This window comes from Hylobates moloch, unplaced genomic scaffold, assembly GCF_009828535.3.
Source record: "Hylobates moloch isolate HMO894 unplaced genomic scaffold, HMol_V3 SCAFFOLD_12, whole genome shotgun sequence".
In the NCBI taxonomy this organism is placed as follows: domain Eukaryota; kingdom Metazoa; phylum Chordata; class Mammalia; order Primates; family Hylobatidae; genus Hylobates; species Hylobates moloch.
The window spans coordinates 38,629,672-38,650,826 of record NW_026652287.1 but is presented as its reverse complement, the minus strand read 5'-3'; the positions used below and the strand labels follow the sequence as shown (position 1 = coordinate 38,650,826).

The window sequence follows — 21,155 nt, the reverse complement described above, 5'->3', positions numbered from 1 at the left end:
CGAAGAGAAGGAACTTTCCTTTTTCACTCACATATATATGTGTATACACACACTAACGCACACACACACCCCCCTCCGAGATGTCTGAATTTCTACTAACAGAATAACAGAATAAAAGAAAACAAAAGTACAAAGTGACAGTGCTGGCACCATGCCAGACACAAGTTTCTCTCAAACTCCAAGAAGGGTCAGTAAGTGAGGGGATAAACATCTTTTCTCTCATCAGCCTCCAGGATGAGAAGATGGTGTGGTTGGTGCTGTGCGGTGCACTGGTGCAAAGTCCCAGAGGCCAAGATTCAGTCCCAGCTCTGCTATGACTGCTTGGGTGACCCTGGGGAGGCCACTGTGCTTGCCTGAACCAATTTTCTCAACTGTACTGGGTAGCAGAGAGGCACAGAACATGGGCTTAAAAGTCCACCGACAGTCAGGCATGGTGGCTTATGCCTGTAATCCCAGCACTTTGGGAGGCTGAGGCAGGTGGATCTCTTGAGGCCAGGAGTTTGAAACCAGCCTGACCAACGTGGCAAAACCCCGTCTCTACTAAAAATACAAAAATCAGCCAGGCGTGGTGGTGCACACCTGTAATCCCAGCTACTTGGGAGGCTAAGGCAGGAGAATCGCTTGAACCTGGGAGGCAGTGGTTGCAATGAGCCAAGATCATGCCACTGCACTCCAGCCTGGATGACAGAGTGAGACTCTGTCTCAAAAAAAAAAAAAAAACGTCCACAGACCAGCCCTTCTGCTCATCTGCTGGGATCTTAGATAAATCACCCTCTCAAAACCTCCATTTCCTCTCCTGATTTCTTTTTTAAAGGCAGGGGGAATATCCTTTATCGTCCCAGAATGCTGCAAGAATTAAATGACAGCTTGTATCCACAGTACTTGATACAGCGCCCCAGACATGGTATGTGCTCACTAAATTGCAGCTGGTACCGTTACTGCTGAGTGAGGTAATGACACTGCCTCTGCCTACATCACGGGGCATTGTGAAGATCTGATGAGATGTATGCTGGGAAACAGCTTCGGAAGTAGAGAGTGGGACAGAAGTGAGAGCAGTTACATAAGGATTCTGCTCCCACCAGCCCCAAGCCTCAGCCACCACAAGTGAGGGCAGAGGGAGAGTTACTGGAGGGTCTTTACTCATCCTATGAACAAACTGCTTTTTTTTTTGAGACAAGATCTCACTCTTTCGCCCAGGCTGGAGTGCAGTGGTGCAATCATGGCTCACTGACGCCTCAACCTCCGGGGTTCAAGCAATCCTCCTACCTCAGCCTCCTGAGTAGCTGGGACTACAGGCGCATGTCACCACACCTGGCTAATTTTTGTACTTTTTTGTAGAGATGACGTCTTGCTATGTTGGCCAGGCTGGCCTCGAACTCCTGGGCTCAAGGGATTATCCCACTTCAGCCTCTCCAAGTGTTAGGATTACAGGCGTGAGCCACCGCACCCCATCCCTACCGACAAAATTCTCATCAGTTATTTATTTGGGTACCAGCTTCCACTAGATAGAAAACGGCAAATCGGAAAGGGAAAGGTGGGCTGCTACAAGCAAGTACTGACAATTTCTGCTAATAATAACCCAGTCTAAGAGTCTTCAGACTTCCAGCGGGCCATTCCTGATCCCTTCAAATCCGGACATCTCCATGGTCCTCCAGTCACTGCCAGTGGACCTGACGCTCCACGAGGTCACAAACCCTAGCCCAACTCCTCAGAGTCTTCCATACAACATCCCTGTCCCAAGCTATCCCACAAACCATGGGGTCTTTTCCCAAGACTTCCATAAACATATCTCCTTCCCTCCCACCCCCATTCCTTCTGAGATGCCTCATGTTGCCTTCGGGCTCTACAAAATTCTCCCCCCAAAGCATCATCCCAGGGTAACCCCTAACTCGTCCTAATTGGCACCATCCCAGGACCCTCACCTCCATACTGGACATGCCCGACACCCCCACACTCCAGTTCCGGGCTCTCTACCTACATCCTACAACACGCGTCCCATATCTTAGTGCCATCGCGCCCACTCCTGCACACCCCCAAAGTGGAACTTCCACTCTCAAGCTCTCCCACCCAGGATCCCAGGGTACATTCCCTGCTCTGTCCACACTTCCACTCCAAAGATCCCTTCCCTGCACTGTGCAGCCACACATGCCCGGGATCCCCAAAGTTTCTCTGTGCAGAGGGGAAGGCACACACCTTCATCCTGGACCCCTCGAAACCCTCCTCCCAACCCTAGGGTCCTTACACAGTCATCCTTCCGTGCCCACCGTCCAGTCGCCCCGAAACACACCCATCCCAGGCTCCCGAACTTCCTCTCCCTAACTCCTCCCGGTTCCCCATCTGGACCCGCTCTTTCCCAGCGGGTCCCAAGTTCCCCCCTCGGACGCTCCCATCTCCAACCTGCACCTGGCTAGGGCCAGGGTCGGGGTCGGGGTCGGGAGTCCCTCGGCGCCCGGCAAGCTTCTGCTCACTCCCACAGGAGACCACTCAGGTCTTTCCCAGACCCCTCCAGCTCCTCTCCACACCCTTTCCCGAATTCTCTTAGCCTCCCCTCCAGGGCCCGAGTCGCCTCTCTCAGGAGCCCCGCGGCCAGCGTGCTCAGTCCCAGTCCACTCCCAGCCGGTTCTGGTCCCTCCGCCCCTTTCTCTCGGCCGGTCCCGGTGATCCCTCCCACCCCCGGTCCTTCCACTCCCACCTCGGGCCGTCCCGGTCCCGTCCCACCCCGGAGTGCCCTCACGACACCCCTCGGACGGCTCCTCACTCGCCCTCCCGGACCGTCGCGGTCCCCTCCCGGCCCCCCCCGGCCGTCCCGGCGGCCATTGCTCCAAGATGGCGGCGGCGGCGGCGGCGGCGGGTGAGGCCGGGCCGGGCCGGGCCGGGTGGGTGGTCGGGGGTTCCGGGACGGCGCTCACCTGTAACTCGGCGCGCTCGGCCTCCCAGCGGGCTTTCTCGGCTTCGAAGCGCGCCCACTCGTGCTGGATAAAGTGCAGGATCCCCGGCAGGCTCAGGGGCTCCGGGCCCGCCGTGGGCCCGGGGCTGCCTCCGCCGCCGCCTCCCTTACCTGCCAGGCCCGGCCCGGGGGCAGGGGCGGAGACCGGGGCCGCCCCAGTGGGGCCAGGGCCCGCGCCTGAGCCGAGCGGACGGCAGGAGGAGGCGGCGGCGGCGACCGCGGCGGCCGCTCGCTCCTCCATCATGGAGGCCCCGGGGCCGGCCCGCGCGCCCGCTGCGCCTCGCGCGCCTGCGCGGCCGCGCCAACATCTTCCCCCGCCGCCCCACCACCGCGCGCGCGCCCGGCGGGGGACAGCGGGAAGGGGGGCCGGCGGCGAGCGCGAGGCCGGGCGCGAGCCTCGCCCACCCGGGTCGACACCGAAGGCTAGCGTGCCCGCGCGGGGGGCGGCGGGAGGGAGATCGCGCCCCGAGGAAGGCGAGGGAGACCCAGGCCCCGCGCGACGGTCCCCCTCGCTGGAGTGAGATTGAGGAAGGGGCCGCTTTCTGCCCCCCTCCTCCCACTTCGCCCCAGAGAAAGAGCCTTACCCCTTCCATACCCCAACATCACTTTCCTGGACAATTACTTTTACTCGGAGAGAAATGGCGACCAGCAGTGGCCCCATCCTCTCTGATTGCTGGCCAGGTCGGTTGTCATGGTAACCCTTCCCCAGCGGTGGGGGCGAGTTGGTGGGGGGCAGCCTTCCCCTCCCTCCCACATTTGTGGTTATGGAACCCCAGACCTCTTAGGACTCTGCACTAGGAGAAGGTTGCTAAGGTAACCTAAGTGTCCCTGGTGGTCCTTCTGCTCCTATCTTCATTGGTTACTGTGGCAAACCCCCCCCCCCCCCCCCCTAGCATTCAGGTAGAAAGGACCCCAGCCCCAAGGACACTGATCTCTAAGAGAAGCACCTCTTCCCCAGCCCCTCCCCCATAGCCACTTAGTTGGCATTACCATGGTAACCGTCTTCCCCTTCCCATTGTGGGAGGCCCATGCACCAAACCAGCCAGGTGTTTTTATTTAGAGGAGATGCTCTGCTGAGGGGCAGTTGCTATGGTTACAGGGCCTGGACCGTCCTCCGGATGGTGAGAAACGGGCAAGGTCAAGGCCTGATTACTATGGTAATAGAGCAGCCCCCTTCAAGTGACCCTAGGCACCAAGCCCAACCAAGGAGGAGATTTTTTTTTTTTTTTTTTGAGACAGTGTCACTCTTGTTGCCCAGGCTGGGATGCAATGGCACAATCTCCACTCCCCACAACCTCCGCCTCCCCAGTTCAAGCCGTTCTCCTGCCTAACCCTCTCAAGTAGCTGGGATTACAGGCATACACCACCATGCCCGGCTAATTTTTTTTATTTTTAGTAGAGACGAGGTTTCTCCATGTCACGCTGGTCTTGAACTCCCGACCTCAGGTGATCCGCCTCAGGCCCGCCTCGGCCTCCCAAAGTGCTGGGATTACAGGCGTGAGCCATTGCGCCTGGCCAGGGGATGTTTTAAGAATGTCTCTCAGAGGTGGAGTGTGTCTAGGGAGAGGGTTGTCATGGTGACAGCTTCTGTTGGCTTCTAGCCCTACCTTTTCTGGACACATTCATGCTAGAGGGATGGTTATAGGTTGCTATAATAACTGACATCCCTCCCATTCACCCCACCCCACTACTGAGACACCCCAGGTGGTGCCCGAGATTATGGGACTTCAAGAGAAAGGATTCCCTGACCTTTCTCTTGCCACTTTTGTGGATAAGATGAAATTGTGCCCTATTGTACGGAAATGGCTGATTTGGGGTTTTCTGGTTCTCCTCCTCTCAGGAGCGCAGCTTAGCTGGGCTGGAACTGCCCTCCTGGAACTCCCCCAGCCTGCAACCTAGGAGGTAAGAAGTCCCTCAGTGTCACCCGCACTCTCATGGAAACTGCCCTTCCCTCATTCCCTAAGGCTTTCCCATGTCTCTCATTTTTTTCTTTTTCTTTCTTTCTTTTTTGTTTGAGATGGAGGGTCGCTCTGTTGCCCGGGCTGAAATGCAGTGGCGCAGTCACGGCTCACTGCAACCTCCACCTCCTGGGTTCAAGCGATTCTCCTACCTCAGCCTCCCAAGTAGCTGGGATTACAGGCACCTGCTACCACGCCCGGCTAATTTTTTGTATTTTTAATAGACGGGGGTTTCACCTTGTTGGCCAGGCTGGTCTCGAACTTATGACCTCGTGATCCGCCCGCCTCGGCCTCCCAGAGTGCTAGAATTACAGGCGTGAGCCACCGCACCCGGCCCTCTCATTTTTTTCTAACCTTCACATTCACATTCCACAGATGCAAGGACTGAGGCTCAGGCCAAATCACAACTCAGACCCAGTGAACCCAAGGCCTGAAGAGAATTTGGATTCATTTACATTGTTCTGTGGGGACTGGAGAGACAAACTCTTAGCTTAACTGTCCTCTCCGGCTCTGACTACCATTTCTAAGGCAAGCCCCCTGTTTCTACTCTTGCGCCCCCTGCTGGTGTCCTGCCCTGTGTGTAAGTTGCATGGCTTTTGTCCATTTTTTTTTTTTTTTTTTGAGACAGGGTCTCGCCCAGGCTGGAGTGCAGTGGAGCAATCTCGGCCCGCTGCAACCTGTGCCTCCCAAGTTCAAGCGATTCTCACACTTCAGCCTCCCCAGTAGCTGGGATTACAGGTGTGCACCACCATGCCCAGCTAATCTTTGTATTTTTTGGTAGAGAGGGGGTTTCACCATATTGCCCAGGCTGGTCCTAACTCCTGACCTCAGGTGATCCGACCGCCTAGGCCTCCCAAAGTAGTGAGGTTACAGGTGTGAGCCACCACACGTGGCCCCTGTCAGTCTTCTTTCTGTGTTCTGGAGGGCTGACCTAATAAGTACCTTGTTCATTCTGTATCCTCGAAACACAGGGTCCACCACAAAGAATACTTGAGTTTGTTGAGTTACTGAGTTGAATTAATTTATTAATGTGCCATAGCCAAGCTTTGAAAGCACCTGTCAGGTTAGGGCTGGGGAAGGCTCACCAAAGATGGGCTGAGAGTCAGGGCTTCAGAAAGAACCCAAGAGAGAAGGCAAAGTTTATTGGTTTAAAGTACGACTGTGTAGCCAGCTTCTTGGATCAACTCTTGGGTCCACTACTTCACATTGTGTGACCTTGAATAAGAGACTTTAACTCTTTAACTCTCTGTGCCTTTGTTCCTTTTTTTTTTTTTTTTTTTTTGAGATGAGGTCTCACGGCCAGGCACGGTGGCTCACGCCTGTAATCCCAGCACTTTGGGAGGCCCAGGCGGGCGGATCACGAGGTCAGGAGATCGAGACCATCCTGGCCAACATAGTGAAACCCCATCTCTACTAAAAATACAAAAATTAGCTGGGCATGGTGACGCATGCCTGTAATCCCAGCTACTCGGGAGGCAGAGGCAGGGGAATCCCTTGAACCAGGGAGGTGGAGGTTGCAGTGAGCCAAGATCGCGCCACAGCACTCTAGCCTGGCGACAGAGCAAGACCCTGTCTCAAAAAAAAAAGAAAAGGTCTGGCTCTGTCACCCAGGGCTGGAGTGCAGTGGCACAATCTCGACTCACTGCAACCTCTGCCTCCTAGGCTCAAGTAATCCTACCACTTCAGCCACCAGAGTAGCTGGGACTACAGGCGCATGCCACCATGCCTGGCTAATTTCTTAATTTTTTTGTAGAGACGGGGTCTTACCAGTCCATGCTAGTCTCAAACTCCCAGGCTCAAGCAATCTCCCCCGGCCTCATCCTCCCAAAGTGCTGGGATCACAGGCGTGAGCCACCACATCGGCTGGTTTCCATTTTTAAATGTGATCATAACACGAGGATTAAACAAGTGAATATGCATAAAGTGCTTAGAACAGGGCCTGGCACATGGTGAGCTGCTAGAATTGTTATTATTATCCTCCCGATTCAGAAAAATGTAGAACATTCAGACCTTCAAAATCATCATCTTATCCACTTTGCCCCAACGAAGGGGTTTGTAGCCCTTAGAGGGGGTGAAGTCTGCATGGCTTTGTCAGGGTACTAGATGATTCCTTTCCCTGCCTCAGGTTCCCTCACACCCTCACCAGCAGGTGGCACCTCCTTATCTGGCCATCAAATCCGCTGATTTTCTGGTCTGCGAGGGCCAAGGGTTGTGCTGGGCCCGAAGGTAGCCAGGACCTGGCTGCTATCCTCTGCCCTGCTGGGCACCTCCTGCCTGGCCCAGAGTCATTCAGACAGTGTGGCAAGAGCCAGGGCCTCAGAAGCGGAGACCTGGGTTCTCGCCCCTGCATCCTTCTCATCTCTCTGAGTCAGAGGTTCCTATCTTTCTTTTTTGAGACTGGGTCTCGCTCTGTCTCCCAGGCTGGAGTGCAGTGGCTGAATCACAGCTCACTGCAGCCTCCACCTCCTGGGCTCAAGGGACCCTCCCGCCTCAGCCTCCCTCCTAAGTAGCTGAGACCACAGGTAGGCACCACCACGCCTGGCTGATTTTTGTATTTTTTGTAGAGACAGGGTTTTGCTATATTGCCCAGGCTAGTCTTGAACTCCTGAGCTCAAGCGATCCTCCTGCCTCAGCTTCCCATAGTGCTAGGATTACAGAAGTAAGCCCCCGTACCCAGCCGACGTTCCCTATCTTAATAATTCAAGTCACTCATTCATTCAACATATTTATTGAGCACCTGCTATGTGCCAAGCACTGAGCTATGCTCTGGGGATACAGTAGGGAAGAAAACAGATTCCCTGCCTTCCATGGAGATTCTGACAACAAACAAGCTAAGTAAAATCCACATGATAACTACTAGGGGAGCAAAATAAAGCAGGAATGGGGGATAGGAAGTACCTGGGTGATAGGGAGATGCTTTCTTTTTTTTTTTTTTAAGAGAGACAAGGTCTTGCTCTATTGCCCAGGCTGGAGTGCAGTGGCGCCATCACAGCTCACTGCACCCTTGACTTCCCCAGCTCAAGTGATCCTCCTACCTCAGCCTCCTAAGTAACTGGGACTACAGGTGCAAGCCATCACATCCAGCTAGTTTTGTTTATTTTTTGTAGAGATGGCATCTCACTATGTTGCCCAGGCTGATCTCAAACTCCTGGTCTCAAACGATCTGCCTACCTCCACCTCCCAAAGTGCTGGAATTACAGGTGTGAGCCACCACACCTGGCCAAGATGCATTTTTGTTTATTTACTTATTTTGAGACAGAGTTTTGTTCTTGTTGCCCAGGCTGGAGTACAATGGCATGGTCTCAGCTCACTGCAGCCTCTGCCTCCTAGGTTCAAGCAATTCTCCTGCCTCAGCCTCCCAAGTAGCTGAGATTACAGGCGCCTGTCACTATGCCCAGCTAATTTTTTTGTGTTTTTAATAGAGATGGGGTTTCACCATGTTGGCCAGGCTGGTCTTGAACTCCTGACCTCAGGCAATCTGCCCACCTCAGCCTCCCAAAGTGCTGGGATTGCAGGCATGAGCCACCGTGCCCAGCCCACTAAGATGCATTTTTAAATAGAATGGCCAAAGGAAGGGGTTATGGGAAGGTGATATTGGAGCGATGGGGGTGGGGAGCGGCACAGTGGGGTGGATCCCATGTGGATATCTGGGATAAGAACACTCACACAGAGGCAACAGGCAGTTCTGCAGCTGGAGTGTCCCAGGTGTGTTTGAAAGATGGTGTTGGTGGCCAATGTTCCTAGAGCTGAGGCAATGAGTAGGAAAGGATGGAAGATCACGCGGGGCCTTATGGGCCACATTGAGGACCTTGGCTTTTCCTGCGAGGCGTGAGCCACGGAAGGGCCTGAGCAGAGCCAGGACAGGATGAAATGTGAGTTGTAACAGGATCTCTCGAGGTGCTGAATGAGGAACAGACAACAGGAACAGAAGCAGGAAGACAGTCTCTTGCTGTGACCTTCAAGGATATGCAGACTAACCATCTAATGTGTGTTCTGAGCTCCTATGTACCTAAACTCTAAGATTCTAAGATTTTGAAGGGCTTGAGATTCTGTGGTTGCAAAGGTTCCTGCCCCCGCACTAATGGGAACTCCACAAGGGCAGGAATGTTGTCTGTCTCTGGGCATCTGTTGCTCTCTCTCCGTGCCTAGAACAGTGCCTGGCATGTTGTAGGAATTCAAAAAATAGATGTTGAAGGATCGAAGGAAGGAAGAATCAATCTAAGGTCCAGAAGGCAATTCCAAGATTCTAAAGATTAGAAAGGACATGGTGACTCACGCCTGTAATCTTGGCACTTTGGAAGGCCAAGACAGGAGGATCACTTGAGGTCAGGAGTTCGAGACCAGCCTGGGCAATACGGTGGGAGCCAGTCTCCACAAAAATGTGTTTGAAAAATTAGCCAGGCACAGTATTGCATGCCTGTAGTCCCAGCTACTCGGGAGGCTGAGGCAGGAGGATGGCTTGAACCCAGGAATTCGAGGCTGCAGTGAGCCGTGATTGCACCACTGCACTCAAGCTTGGGCAGCAGAGCAAGACGCTGTCCCTTTAAAAAAAAAAATTATTTTGGCTGGGTGCGGTGGCTCGCTCCTGTAATCCTAACACTTCGGGAGGCCAAGGCAGGTGGATCATGAGGTCAAGAGATTGAGACCATCCTGGCCAACATGGTGAAAACCCGTCTCTACTAAAAATACAAAAATTAGCCGGGCATGGTGGCACGCGCCTGTAGTCCCAGCTACTCGGGAGGCTGAGGCAGGAGAATCACTTGAACCCTGGAGGCGGAGGTTGCAGTGAGCCAATATCACCACAGCACTCCAACCTGGCAACAGAGCAAGACTCCGTCTCAAAAAAAAAAAAAAAACTGTTTTTGGCTGGGCGCGGTGGCTCACGCCTGTAATCCCAGCACTTTGGGAGGCCGGGGCAGGTGGATCACCTGAGGTCAGGAGTTCGAGACCAGCTTGACCAACATGGAGAAACCCTGTCTCTACTAAAAATACAAAATTAGCTGGGTGTGGTGGCACATGCCTGTAATCCCAGCTACTCGGGAGGCTGAGGCAGGAGAATTGCTTGAACCTGGGAGGCTGAGGCAGGAGAATTGCTTGAACCTGGGAGGCTGAGGTTGCGGTGAGCCCTAGATGGCGCCATTGCACTTCACCCTGGGCAATGAGAGCGAAACTTTGTCTCAAAAGAAAAAAAACATATATATGTATATATATATATGAATAATTAGCCAGATGTGGTGGCACGTGCCTATAGTCCCAGCTACTCAGGAGGCTGAGGCAGGAGAATCACTTGAACCCAGGAGGCAGAGCTGGCAGTGAGATGAGATCGCCACCACTACACTCCAGCCTGGGCAACAGAGGGAGACTCCATCTCAAAAAAAAAAAAAAAAAGAAAAGAAAAGAAATAAGAGCAGTTTGAGAAAATGTTCAGGGTGGCTTAAGCATACAGGTTGGGGAAAGCATGGCAAGAGATGAGGGTGGAATGCGGGGCCGTCGAATGTCACGAGAAGCTTCCACTTTCTCCCCTGGGCACTGGGGAGCCATGGCAAGTTCAGAGCAGGGGCAGGAGAAGTCCGACTTGTGCTTTAGGAAGACTCCTCTGGCTATGACGAGGAGAGGAATTGCCAGGAGACCGGGGGAGGTTGGATGGAAATGTGGGTGGACCTGGTTGAGGAGGGAGCTGTGGAAATGGGGAGGAGGGGACAGAGGATTTAGGACATAGGGAGGTTAGTTAGATGCCCCCTCTCTCTAGGAAGGGCAGAAACCTACAAAAAACCTCCATGGGGAAACTATTTGATCATCTGCTTGGAACCCAGAGCTACACCACCTGTGCTGGAGACTGGCCAGCCAAATTTTCAAAGTCGCAGTGGGGACAAGGAGACAGCGCCATCTGGTGCTTGAGCGTGTGGCCAATGAATGTGGAGGGGAGTGTCCTAAGGTTGGCAGCCTCTTTTGATGCAAGCTACCCCACTTTTTTGTTGTTGTTGGTTTTTTGAGACAGGGTCTCACTCTCGTCCAGGCTGAGTGCAGTGGCACGATCATGGCTCACTGGCTCAAGCCATACCCCCACCTCAGCATCCTGAGTGGCTGGGACCATAGGTGAGTAGCACCACACCCAGCTAATTTTTTATTTTTTGTAGAGATGAAGTAGCCTTATGTTACTCAGGTTGGTCTGGAACTCCTGCCTTGGCCTCCCAAATTGCTGGGATCACAGGTGTGAGTCACTGTACCTGGCCCACCCCACTTTTGTTTTGTTTTTCTTTTTTTTTTAATTTGTTTGTTTATTTATTTATTTTTCGAGACGGAGTCTCACTCTGTCGCCCAGGCTGGAGTGCAATGGTGCCATCTCGGCTCACTGCAACCTCCATCTCTCAGGTTCAAGCGATTTCCTGCCTCAGCCTCCTGAGTAGCTGGGATTACAGGCACCCGCCCTCACACCCAGCTAACTTTTGTATTTTTAGTAGAGATGGGGTTTCACCGCGTTGGCCAGGCTGGTCTCAAACTCCTGACCTCAGGTATTCCACCCGCCTTGTCCTCTGAAAGTGCTGGGATTACAGGCGTAAGCCACTGTGCCCAGCCTAACCTTTTTTTTCATTTATATTTTTCAGCACCCCACTTAAAATTTTTTTTTTAATTCTGATTAAATATATATAACATTAAATGTACCATCTTAACCATTTTTCAGCACACAGTTCAGTAGTGTTAAGTGCATTCACACTGCTGTGCCAACAAACCTCTGGGACCTTTTCATCTTCCCAAACTGAAACTCTGTACCTATCAAACAACTCCCCATTCCCCCCTGCCCGCAACCCCTGGCACCCGTCATTCTACTTTATGTTTCTATTAGTTTGACTCACTCTGTTTAAAAAAAAAAAAAAAAAAAATTCTGAGGACACCCAGAGTTGGTGCGTGGCCCAGACTGGGAGGTCAGGGAGTGCTTCCTGGAGGAGGGGAAGTCAAAGCTGAAAACAAATAGGGAAAAGAAATGGAATTGAGAAAGAGCTGTAGAAAGGGGCAAGGCTGAGGGTGGCACAGGGGGTGGTTCTGACAATCAGCTGCTGCCTTCCCTTTCGTCCCTCTCCCCCAGGATGCCCCGGAGGCCCAGCTAGCCCCAGACTTCGGCCCCATGCGGCTCACCCGCTGCCAGGCTGCCCTGGCGGCCGCCATCACCCTCAACCTTCTGGTCCTCTTCTATGTCTCGTGGCTGCAGCACCAGCCTAGGAATTCCCGGGCCCGGGGACCCCGCCGTGCCTCCGCTGCTGGCCTCCGTGTCACCGTCCTGGTGAGGGAGTTCGAGGCATTTGACAACGCGGTGCCCGAGCTGGTAGACTCCTTCCTGCAGCAAGACCCGGCCCAGCCCGTGGTGGTGGCAGCCGACACGCTCCCCTACCCGCCCCTGGCCCTGCCCCGCATCCCCAACGTTCGTCTGGCGCTGCTCCAGCCCGCCCTGGACCGGCCAGCCGCAGCCTCGCGCCCGGAGACCTACGTGGCCACCGAGTTCGTGGCCCTGGTACCTGATGGGGCACGGGCTGAGGCACCTGGCCAGCTAGAGCGCATGGTGGAGGCGCTCCGCGCGGGAAGCGCACGTCTGGTGGCCGCCCCGGTTGCCACGGCCAACCCTGCCAGGTGCCTGGCCCTGAACGTCAGCCTGCGAGAGTGGACCGCCCGCTATGGCGCAGCCCCCGCCGCGCCCCGCTGCGACGCCCTGGACGGAGATGCTGTGGTGCTCCTGCGGGCCCGCGACCTCTTCAACCTTTCGGCGCCCCTGGCCCGGCCAGTGGGCACCAGCCTCTTTCTGCAGACCGCCCTTCGCGGCTGGGCGGTGCAGCTGCTGGACTTGACCTTCGCCGCGGCGCGCCAGCCCCCACTGGCCACGGCCCACGCGCGCTGGAAGGCGGAGCGCGAGGGACGCGCTCGGCGGGCGGCGCTGCTCCGCGCGCTGGGCATCCGCCTAGTGAGCTGGGAGGGCGGGCGGCTGGAGTGGTTCGGCTGCAACAAGGAGACCACGCGCTGCTTCGGAACGGTGGTGGGCGACACGCCCGCCTACCTCTACGAGGAGCGCTGGACGCCCCCCTGCTGCCTGCGCGCGCTGCGGGAGACCGCCCGCTATGTGGTGGGCGTGCTGGAGGCTGCGGGCGTGCGCTACTGGCTCGAGGGCGGCTCACTGCTGGGGGCCGCCCGCCACGGGGACATCATCCCATGGGACTACGACGTGGACCTGGGCATCTACTTGGAGGACGTGGGCAACTGCGAGCAGCTGCGGGGGGCAGAGGCCGGCTCGGTAGTGGATGAGCGCGGCTTCGTATGGGAGAAGGCGGTCGAGGGCGACTTTTTCCGCGTGCAGTACAGTGAAAGCAACCACCTGCACGTGGACCTGTGGCCCTTCTACCCCCGCAATGGCGTCATGACCAAGGACACGTGGCTGGACCACCGGCAGGATGTGGAGTTCCCCGAGCACTTCCTGCAGCCGCTGGTGCCCCTGCCCTTTGCCGGCTTCGTGGCGCAGGCGCCTAACAACTACCGCCGCTTCCTGGAGCTCAAGTTCGGGCCCGGGGTCATCGAGAACCCCCAGTACCCCAACCCGGCACTGCTGAGTCTGACGGGAAGCGGCTGAAGCCCTGATAACCTCGCCTTTGTTTTTCGGGGGTCTGTCTGAATGTGGAGAAGCTCTGTGTGAGTGGTGAGGGGTGGAGGGATGTCGCGGAGAGGGGAAGGGGGAAACTGACCAAGAAAGAAATTCGAGGGAGAGCATGAGAGAAGGCTGACATTGGCAGGAGGAGAGCACCAGGACGAGGATGGGAAGCGACCTCCAGATTTATCAAATAGTCATGCCCACTGGGAGCCGTAGATATGCGTGGGGACATCCTGGGTCATCCCAGTCATGGAGGGAGACAGGGATGTCACGCCGTCCCGCAGGGCTCAGCACGGCCCCAGACCCGAAAAAAGTGTCCTGCCCAAGATTCCGAGAGCCCTGCGTTCTAGGGCAGGGGCAGAGTTTTGGAAACAGTGCAGGCTCTGGAGCCAGACTGGCAAGATTCAAATCCTGGCTCTATCGCTTCGGAGCCAGGTGGGCCTAGGGGGGCGTCGCCGTTTCTCTGTGCCTCAGTTGCTTCCAGGATGCGGGACCCTTGGCTGCAGGGGTTGCTTCCGCCACTAGAGGGCGCGCCGGTCCCGCTCCTGGTGGCCCACTGTGGCTGCCGGGGCGACTGTATGCCCAGGGCCTCTGTTCCATAGCCATCTTCTACTCTCTTGAGCCTTTGGACTTCTCTCCAAGCCCCTGTGGGAGGCGGACAGCAGTGACCACCGCCCCTTCTTTCCGACTGCGACCTCCTTCCCTCCTGGGAGAACCCTGTGACCTGCATGCTACTCTTAACTATTCTATTCAAGACTGAATAGAAGTATTTCAGTCTTGCAGAGGAGGAAATGCTCAGAGCTCCGAGGTGCGGCTGTGGTCGAGAACCGGGTGCTGGGCCGGGCGCGGGGGCTCACGCCTGTAATCCCAGCACTTTGGGAGGCCGAGGTGGGAGGATCGCTTGAGCCCAGGAGTTCAAGACCAGCCTCGGCAACATGCGAAGACCCCGTCTCTATTTTTAAAAAAGAAAAAGAAGCGACTTCTGAATCTCAGCTCCACTCATGATTATTACCTCATTATTTCAGCTGTCTGCACCTATTTCCCCACTTGCACGGCAGGGTAGACAATGGTTTAGCCATAGCTCACACTCACTGAGCACCTACTGGGTACCAGTGCTTCACTTGGATCAGCTAATGCATCCCTCACCTCAGCCCTCTGAAGTGACAGCTGCTATTATTTTCATTATATAGATGAAGAAGCTGAGGCCAGAATCGTGAAGTCACTTGCTCAAGGTCAGGCAGCTTAGGAAGGGGCAGATCCGGGGCTTGAACCCAGGTGCTCAGGCTCTGGAGCCCACAATTGTCTTACCCACTATGCCCCTCTCTAGTCATGGTGCCCAAGAGGGGCTTGGAGACCCACTTAGCAGGTGAAAGCAATGGCAGCCTTCCTTATTTGATTATGCACCTAAGAATAAATGGTATTTGGGCATGTATTCCCAATATGTGTATATTTATTTATAAATACATACAGATACTACTATCTGTATGTTAGTAATAAAGCTTAAATTATTCCATTTTAAAATTATGAATATGAATAGGGGTTTTTTTATGTTTCTTACCTCATCCCAATGACTTGTTTTGCACACCCAGGTGTGAGCACCCAGCATTCAAGACCACAGGTTAAAAACAAAAAAAAAAGGTGGCCGGGCACGGTGGCTCACGCCTGTGATCCCAGCATTTTAGGAGGCTGAGACAGGAGGATCACTTGAGCCCGGGAGTTCGAGACCAGCCTGAGCAATAGAGCAAGACTCTTCACAGTTAAAAATAATAAATAAAGCCAGGCATGGTGGCTCACGCCTGTAATCCCAACACTTTGGGAGCCCGAGGTGGATGGATCACAAGGTCAAGAGATTGAGACCATCCTGGCTAACACGGTGAAACCCCATCTCTACTAAAAATACAAAAAATTAGCTGGGCATGGTGGCAGGCGCCTGTAGTCCCAGCTACTCGGGAGGCTGAGGCAGGAGAATGGCATGAACCCGGGAGGCGGAGCTTGCAGTGAGCCGAGATCACGCCACTGCCCTTCAGCCTGGGCAACAGAGCAATACTCCATCTCAAAAAATAAAATAAATTAATAAATAATAAAATAAATAAGAGGCAAAATGTTAAAAATAAGCAAGGACTGGGCACGGTGGCTCATGCCTGTAATCCTGGTACTTTAGGAGGCCAAAATTGGAGGATCCTTTAAGGCCAAGAGTTCAAGATCAGCCTGGGCAACATATCGAGATCCCCTGTCTCTAGAAAAGAATAAAAAATAGCCATTGTATTAGTCCCTTCTCACGCTACTAATAAAGACCTACCCAAGACTGGGTAATTTATAAAGGAGGAAAGGTTTAATCGACCCACAGTTCAGCACGGCTGGGGAGGCCTCATGAAACTTACAATCATGGCTGAAGGGGAAGCAAACACATCTTGTGATGGCAGGAAGGAGAAGTTCCAAGCAAAAGGGGGGAAGCTCCTTATAAAACCATTAGATCTCGTGAGAACTCACTATCATGAGAACAGCATGGAGGTAACCGCCCCCATGATTCAATTACCTCCCACCCGGTCCCTCCCACGACACATGGGGATTATCAGAACTACAATTCAAGATGAGATTTGGGTGGGAACACAGCCAAACCATATCAGCCAGGCATGATGGCATGCACCTGTAGTCCTAGCTACTGGGGAGGCTGAGGCAGGAGGATTGCTTGAGCCTAGGAGATCAAGGCTGCAGTGAACTCTGATTGCACCTTTGCACTCCAGCCTTGGAAACAGAGCATTATCCCATCCCCCCACAAAAAGAAAGAAAGAAAAGACATGGGCTCTGAGGTTGGAAAGGACTGGGTTTCCCAGGGCTGCCACCTCCTCCCAGGGTCTCTGTTGACTCTGCCTCTGCGCCCCCACCTTGCATTTGGGAAGTGGAAGCAATTAGATCGCTCCTCTCACAGGAGTGTGTTCGCGGTAAAGGGGTCCAGAGTCTGGCTGGGTTTGAATCCTGGCTTGGCCACTTGCTTTCTTTGTAATCTCAGGCAAGTCACTGCCTCTCTGAACCTGTAAACTCGGGAGATTGGTAATACTGCAGAATTGTACATTCCTGGGAGGAGGAGGCTTCATAGACCAGCAAGAGAAGATTACTGTTTGGCCCAGTCTCCTGAGGCTCAGACATCCAAAGCCTGACTTCTTGTAACCCAACCCCTGCTTTTAACCACTGAACCCAAAAATGGTTCACAAAGAGACTTGGCAGGTCCACAGGGAGGATTCTGGAATGTATGGGGATGATTTGCATTATCATCATGACTGGAAGCTGCTCTTGGCGCTTGGCAGACGTGGTCCAGGGATGTAGATGTCTTGTAATATTCAGGAATCTCCACACAGTACAGCATCATCCCTTGTCTCATGCATTTTCCAGATGTCTCATTGGACATTCAGGAAGGAAGCGTAATATTCAAAATGTTTTGCCACTGGTACTGTAACATAAATTAGTATATGTCACTGTATGCATCAAAGTTTTAAAATATTTTAGGCCAGGCATAGTGTAATCCCAGCACCTTGGGAGGCCAAGACAGGAGGATGGCTTGAAGCCAGGAATTCGAGACCAGCCTGGGCAACATAGAAAGACCCTCATCTCTACAAAACATTTCAAAAATTGAGCAGGGCGTGGTAGCTCACACCATTAATCCCAGCACTTTGGAAGGCCGAGGCAGGAGAATTGCTTGAGCCCAGGAGTTCAAGACCAGACTGGGGGCCAGGCAGGGTGGCTCATGCCTGTAATCCCACCACTTTGGGAGGCTGAGGCGGGCAGATCACTTGAGACCAGGAGTTCAAGACCAGCCTGGCCAACAAGGCGAAACCATGTCTCTACTGAAAATACAACAATTAGCTGGGCGTGGTGGTGCACACCTGCAGTCCTAGCTACTCAGGATGCTGCAGTGGGAGGATCACCTGAGCCCAGGAGGTCAACGCTACAGTGAGCCATGATCATGTCACTGCATTCCAGCCTGGGCAACAGAGTGAGACCCTGTCTCAAAAAAACAAAAATCCTTATTATCACCCAAGTTATGATATGACAAAGATCTGTCACAATTAACTTGAACTAATTCATTTTTATTCAAATATGTATTGAATTTTAGTGCTTTCTCAACTACTCTTGTACTATTATCCAGTCAGAAGTATTTCAGTATTTTAACAACCAGTATTGGCCAGGTGTGGTGACTCACACCTGTAATCCTAGCACTTTGGGAGGCCGAAGTGGGCGGATCACAAGGTCAGGAGTTCAAGAACAGCCTGGCCAATATGGTGAAACCCTGTCTCTACTAAAAATACAAAAATTAGCCGGGTGTGGTGGTGGGCACCTGTAGTCCCAGCTACTCAGGAGGCTGAGGCAGGAGAATCACTTGAACCCAGGAGGCGGAGGTTGCAGTGAGCTGAGATCATGCCACTGCACTCCAGCCTGGGTGACAAAGCGAGACTCTGTCTCAAAAACAAACAAGAAAGAACAGTATTTCCATACTAGTTCAGACCAACTAAATTTTAGCCTTACTTGGAGGTGAAAACCCTGGCCAAAAATCTCTCTTGTACATACAAAGTCCTTTTTGTTTTTAAATGGCCTCGGAATCCTCTAGGAAGTGCAACTACCACAAAAAATGAGGGAAGTTTGTATTGTGTTTTGTTCAAAACTTGGCCAAAGGTTGTCCACCATGTGAAAAAAATCACATTGCACATGGCTCTTGGTAATTGGACAGCAGTCCACATGTTTTCAGTGTGTTGGAACTGTCTATATTACAGGCGTAAACATCTGCCTACCTCCTTGGGTTCTAGGGGACTGGCTCCACACATCCGCATAACGAAATGCTTATTGTAAGTTACTATGTTCTTATTTCTCCTTTTTATTACATTTAGGGCAACCAAGGATCTTTTTTGTTGCTGTTGTTGTTGTTGTTGTTTCTGAGATAGGGTCTCACTCTGTCACCCAGGCTGGAGTGCAGTGGCACAGTCTTGGCTCACTGCAGCCTCAACTTCCCAGGCTCAGGTGATTCTCCCACCTCAGCCTCCCGCGTAGCTGGGACTACACATACGTACTACCACACCCAGCTTCTATATATATATATAAAATGTATCACCGCCCATCAGTGATACGTCTCTACTAAAAATACAAAAATTAGCTAGGTGCAGTGGCTCACGCCTGTAATGCCAGCAGTTTGGGAGGCCAAGGCGGGTGGATTACTTGAGGTCAGGAGTTCGAGACCAGCCTGGCCAACATGGTGAAACCCCATCTCTACTAAAAATGTGTGTGTGTGTGTGTGTGTGTGTGTGTGTGTGTGTGTGTGTATTTTAGGTAAAGATGGGGTTTCACCATGTTGCTCAGGCTGGTCTCAAACTCCTGGGCTCAAGCAATCTGCCTACCTTGGCCTCCCAAAGTAGGATTTTCTTAAATCATGTTAAATCATGTGCCAGTGGGTTATACCATCTATGAACTTCACTTCAGGAGAACAGAGAGAACTTTCCCGGAACTGACATTCAAGCCAGCACATGCCCTGGTATGGCTACGCCAGTGGTTAAAACAGCAAAATACTAAATTATGGATTATTTACCCATTCATAAACGGTCACTGCCATGAACCCCCTGACTATTAATATCCTCCTAGCTCTCCCTGGGGATCCCCTGGGCTGCCCTCTGGCCCAGCAGTCCAGGGGTTAAACTGGGTACAGTGGGAGGTAAGAGGGACCCATATCCCAGATGTTGGATGGACCGATGACTTTGCCAAGCAGTAAATATTTTGCATATCAGCCCTACATGTTACAAAATATTTGCTATGAACAATGGTGGCATGTAAAGACCTGTCTACATTAGCCAGGTGTGGTGGCTCATGCCTGTAATCCCAGCACTTTGGAAGACCAAGGCTGGAGGATCACATGAGCCCAGGAGGTGGAGGCCACCCAGGGTAATATGTCGAGACCCTGTCTCTACCAAAAAAATTTTAGGCAGGGCGAGTGGCTCACGCCTGTAACCCCAGCACTTTGGGAGGTCGAGGTGGGCAGATCACCTGAGGTCGGGAGTTCGAGACCAGCCTGACCAACATGGAGAAACCCTGTCTCTACTAAAAATACAAAATTAGCTGTGTATGGTGGCACATGCCTGTAATCCCAGCCACTTGGGAGGCCGAGGCAGGAGAATCGCTTGAACCCAGGAAGCGGAGGTTGTAGTGAGCCGAGATTGTGCCATTGCACTCCAGCCTGGGCAACAAGAGTGAAACTCTATCTCAAAAAGAAAAGAAAGAAAGAAAGAGCGAACTACTGATACATGCAAAAACAAGAATAAATCCCAAAAGCATTATGACACATTTAAAAAAAGGCAGATGCAAGAAGCTACATAGTATATGATTCCACCAAGGTAAAATTCTAGAAGAGGTAAAACTAATTCATAGTGACCAAAAGCAGATCAGTGGTTACCGGGGCCTGGAGCTGGAGAGAGGGGCAGACTGCAAAGAAGCAGGAGGAAATTTGGGGATAATGAGAATATCATGTATCTTGACTATGGGAGTGGTTTTTCACAGTATATTCATCTGTCAAAACTCATTTCACTGTATTTTATTTATTTATTTATTTATTTATTTATTTATTTATTTATTTATTTATTTTGAGACAGGGTCTCGCAGTGTTGCCCAGGCTGGTCTCAAACTCCTGGGCTCAAGCGATCTTTCTGCCTCGGCCTCTCAAAGTGCTGGAATTACAGGCATGAGCCTGGCCTAATTGACTTTAATGGGTGCAATTTATCATATGAAAAAATTTTTTTGGAGCCAGCCTTGCTCTGTTACCCAGGCTAGAGTGCAGCGGTGCAGTCTTGGCTCACTGCAACCTCTACCTTCTGGATTCAAGTGATTCTCATGCCTCAGCCCCTGAGTAGCTGGGATTACAGGTATGCACATCACACCTGGTTAATTTTTGTATTTTTAGTGGAGATGGAGTTTCACCATGTTGGCCAGGCTGGTCTTGAACTCCTGGCCTCAAATGATCTGTCTTGACCTCCCAAAGTGCTAGGATTACAGGTGTGAGCCACCTTGCCTGGCCTATTGTATGTAAATTATACCTCAATAAAGTTGACCTCAAAAAGAGCAGATGGGGGCAGAATCCAACAGGCCTAAGAACATTGACCTGTCTCTAAGAGAGACAAAACTGAGTCACTGCCCTCTGCCTTTCTGTCCCCATACTGCCACTCTGAGCCTAGAACCCAGGACCAACCCTAATCTGGGGCCAGCCTGGGCCTTCCTTCCTGGGCCAAGCTCCTTCAAAGAGGCAAGAGGGGTGGGTGGGGCAATGGAGAAAGGGAGAGAAAGGTGGGAGCTGGGAACTGGGACACAAAGAGCTTTTTCTTCTGCTTTTAGGTAACCCGCACCAGCAGCCTTTGGGTGAGGCATAACAGAGCCATTGTCACCGGCGGGTGAGACCTGGCAGTGCTCATCCAAGGTCACACAGTTGCCAGGCAGCAGAGTTGAGACTGAACCAGCCTCTTCCACCATTCCACGAGTGTTTATTGAGCTCCTGCTATGCACATGCACCGGACTCTATGCTAGGCTCTGAGCATACAGCAGTGAACAATTCAAAGATGGTTCCCCCACAGAGTGACCTTCCCAGTGGGGACAG

The 21,155-nt window shown here is 52.7% G+C and overlaps 2 protein-coding genes across 12 annotated transcripts in view; one reads left to right on the top strand and one right to left on the bottom strand.

Moving 5' to 3' along the window:
• The window catches only part of STRN4 (striatin 4), a 26,413-nt gene extending 22,857 nt beyond the window's left edge, over positions 1–3,556 (bottom strand). For 2 of the 4 annotated variants that reach the window (XM_032169371.2, XM_058425209.1), the window contains exon 1: positions 2,910–3,237. In XM_032169371.2, the coding sequence (XP_032025262.1) occupies positions 2,910–3,191 (282 nt within the window). In that variant the 5' untranslated portion in view covers positions 3,192–3,237. Of the gene's footprint in view, positions 1–2,909; positions 3,238–3,531 lie in introns of those variants that run through there. The other 2 variants (XM_058425210.1, XM_032169372.2) reach the window with 2 other exon arrangements.
• Positions 2,815–21,155, top strand: FKRP (fukutin related protein). 8 transcript variants are annotated; one of them, XM_032169374.2, is made up of 4 exons: positions 2,815–2,851; positions 4,788–4,849; positions 5,281–5,485; positions 11,990–15,058. In XM_032169374.2, exon 4 carries the CDS (start codon positions 12,029–12,031, stop codon positions 13,514–13,516), a length of 1,488 nt encoding a protein of 495 aa, XP_032025265.1. In that variant the 5' UTR covers positions 2,815–2,851; positions 4,788–4,849; positions 5,281–5,485; positions 11,990–12,028; the 3' UTR covers positions 13,517–15,058. The 8 variants fall into 8 exon arrangements, 7 of the variants coding, with proteins under 7 accessions (XP_032025265.1, XP_032025266.1, XP_058281196.1 ...); XM_058425213.1 differs by lacking the exon at positions 2,815–2,851 and adding an exon at positions 3,382–3,628; XM_058425214.1 differs by lacking the exon at positions 2,815–2,851 and adding an exon at positions 3,654–4,104.

Excerpts from the sequence above, each read along its gene's own strand:
- FKRP (XM_032169375.2), top strand. The coding sequence starts at position 12,029 with ATGCGGCTCACCCGCTGCCAGGCTGCCCTGGCGGCCGCCATCACCCTC.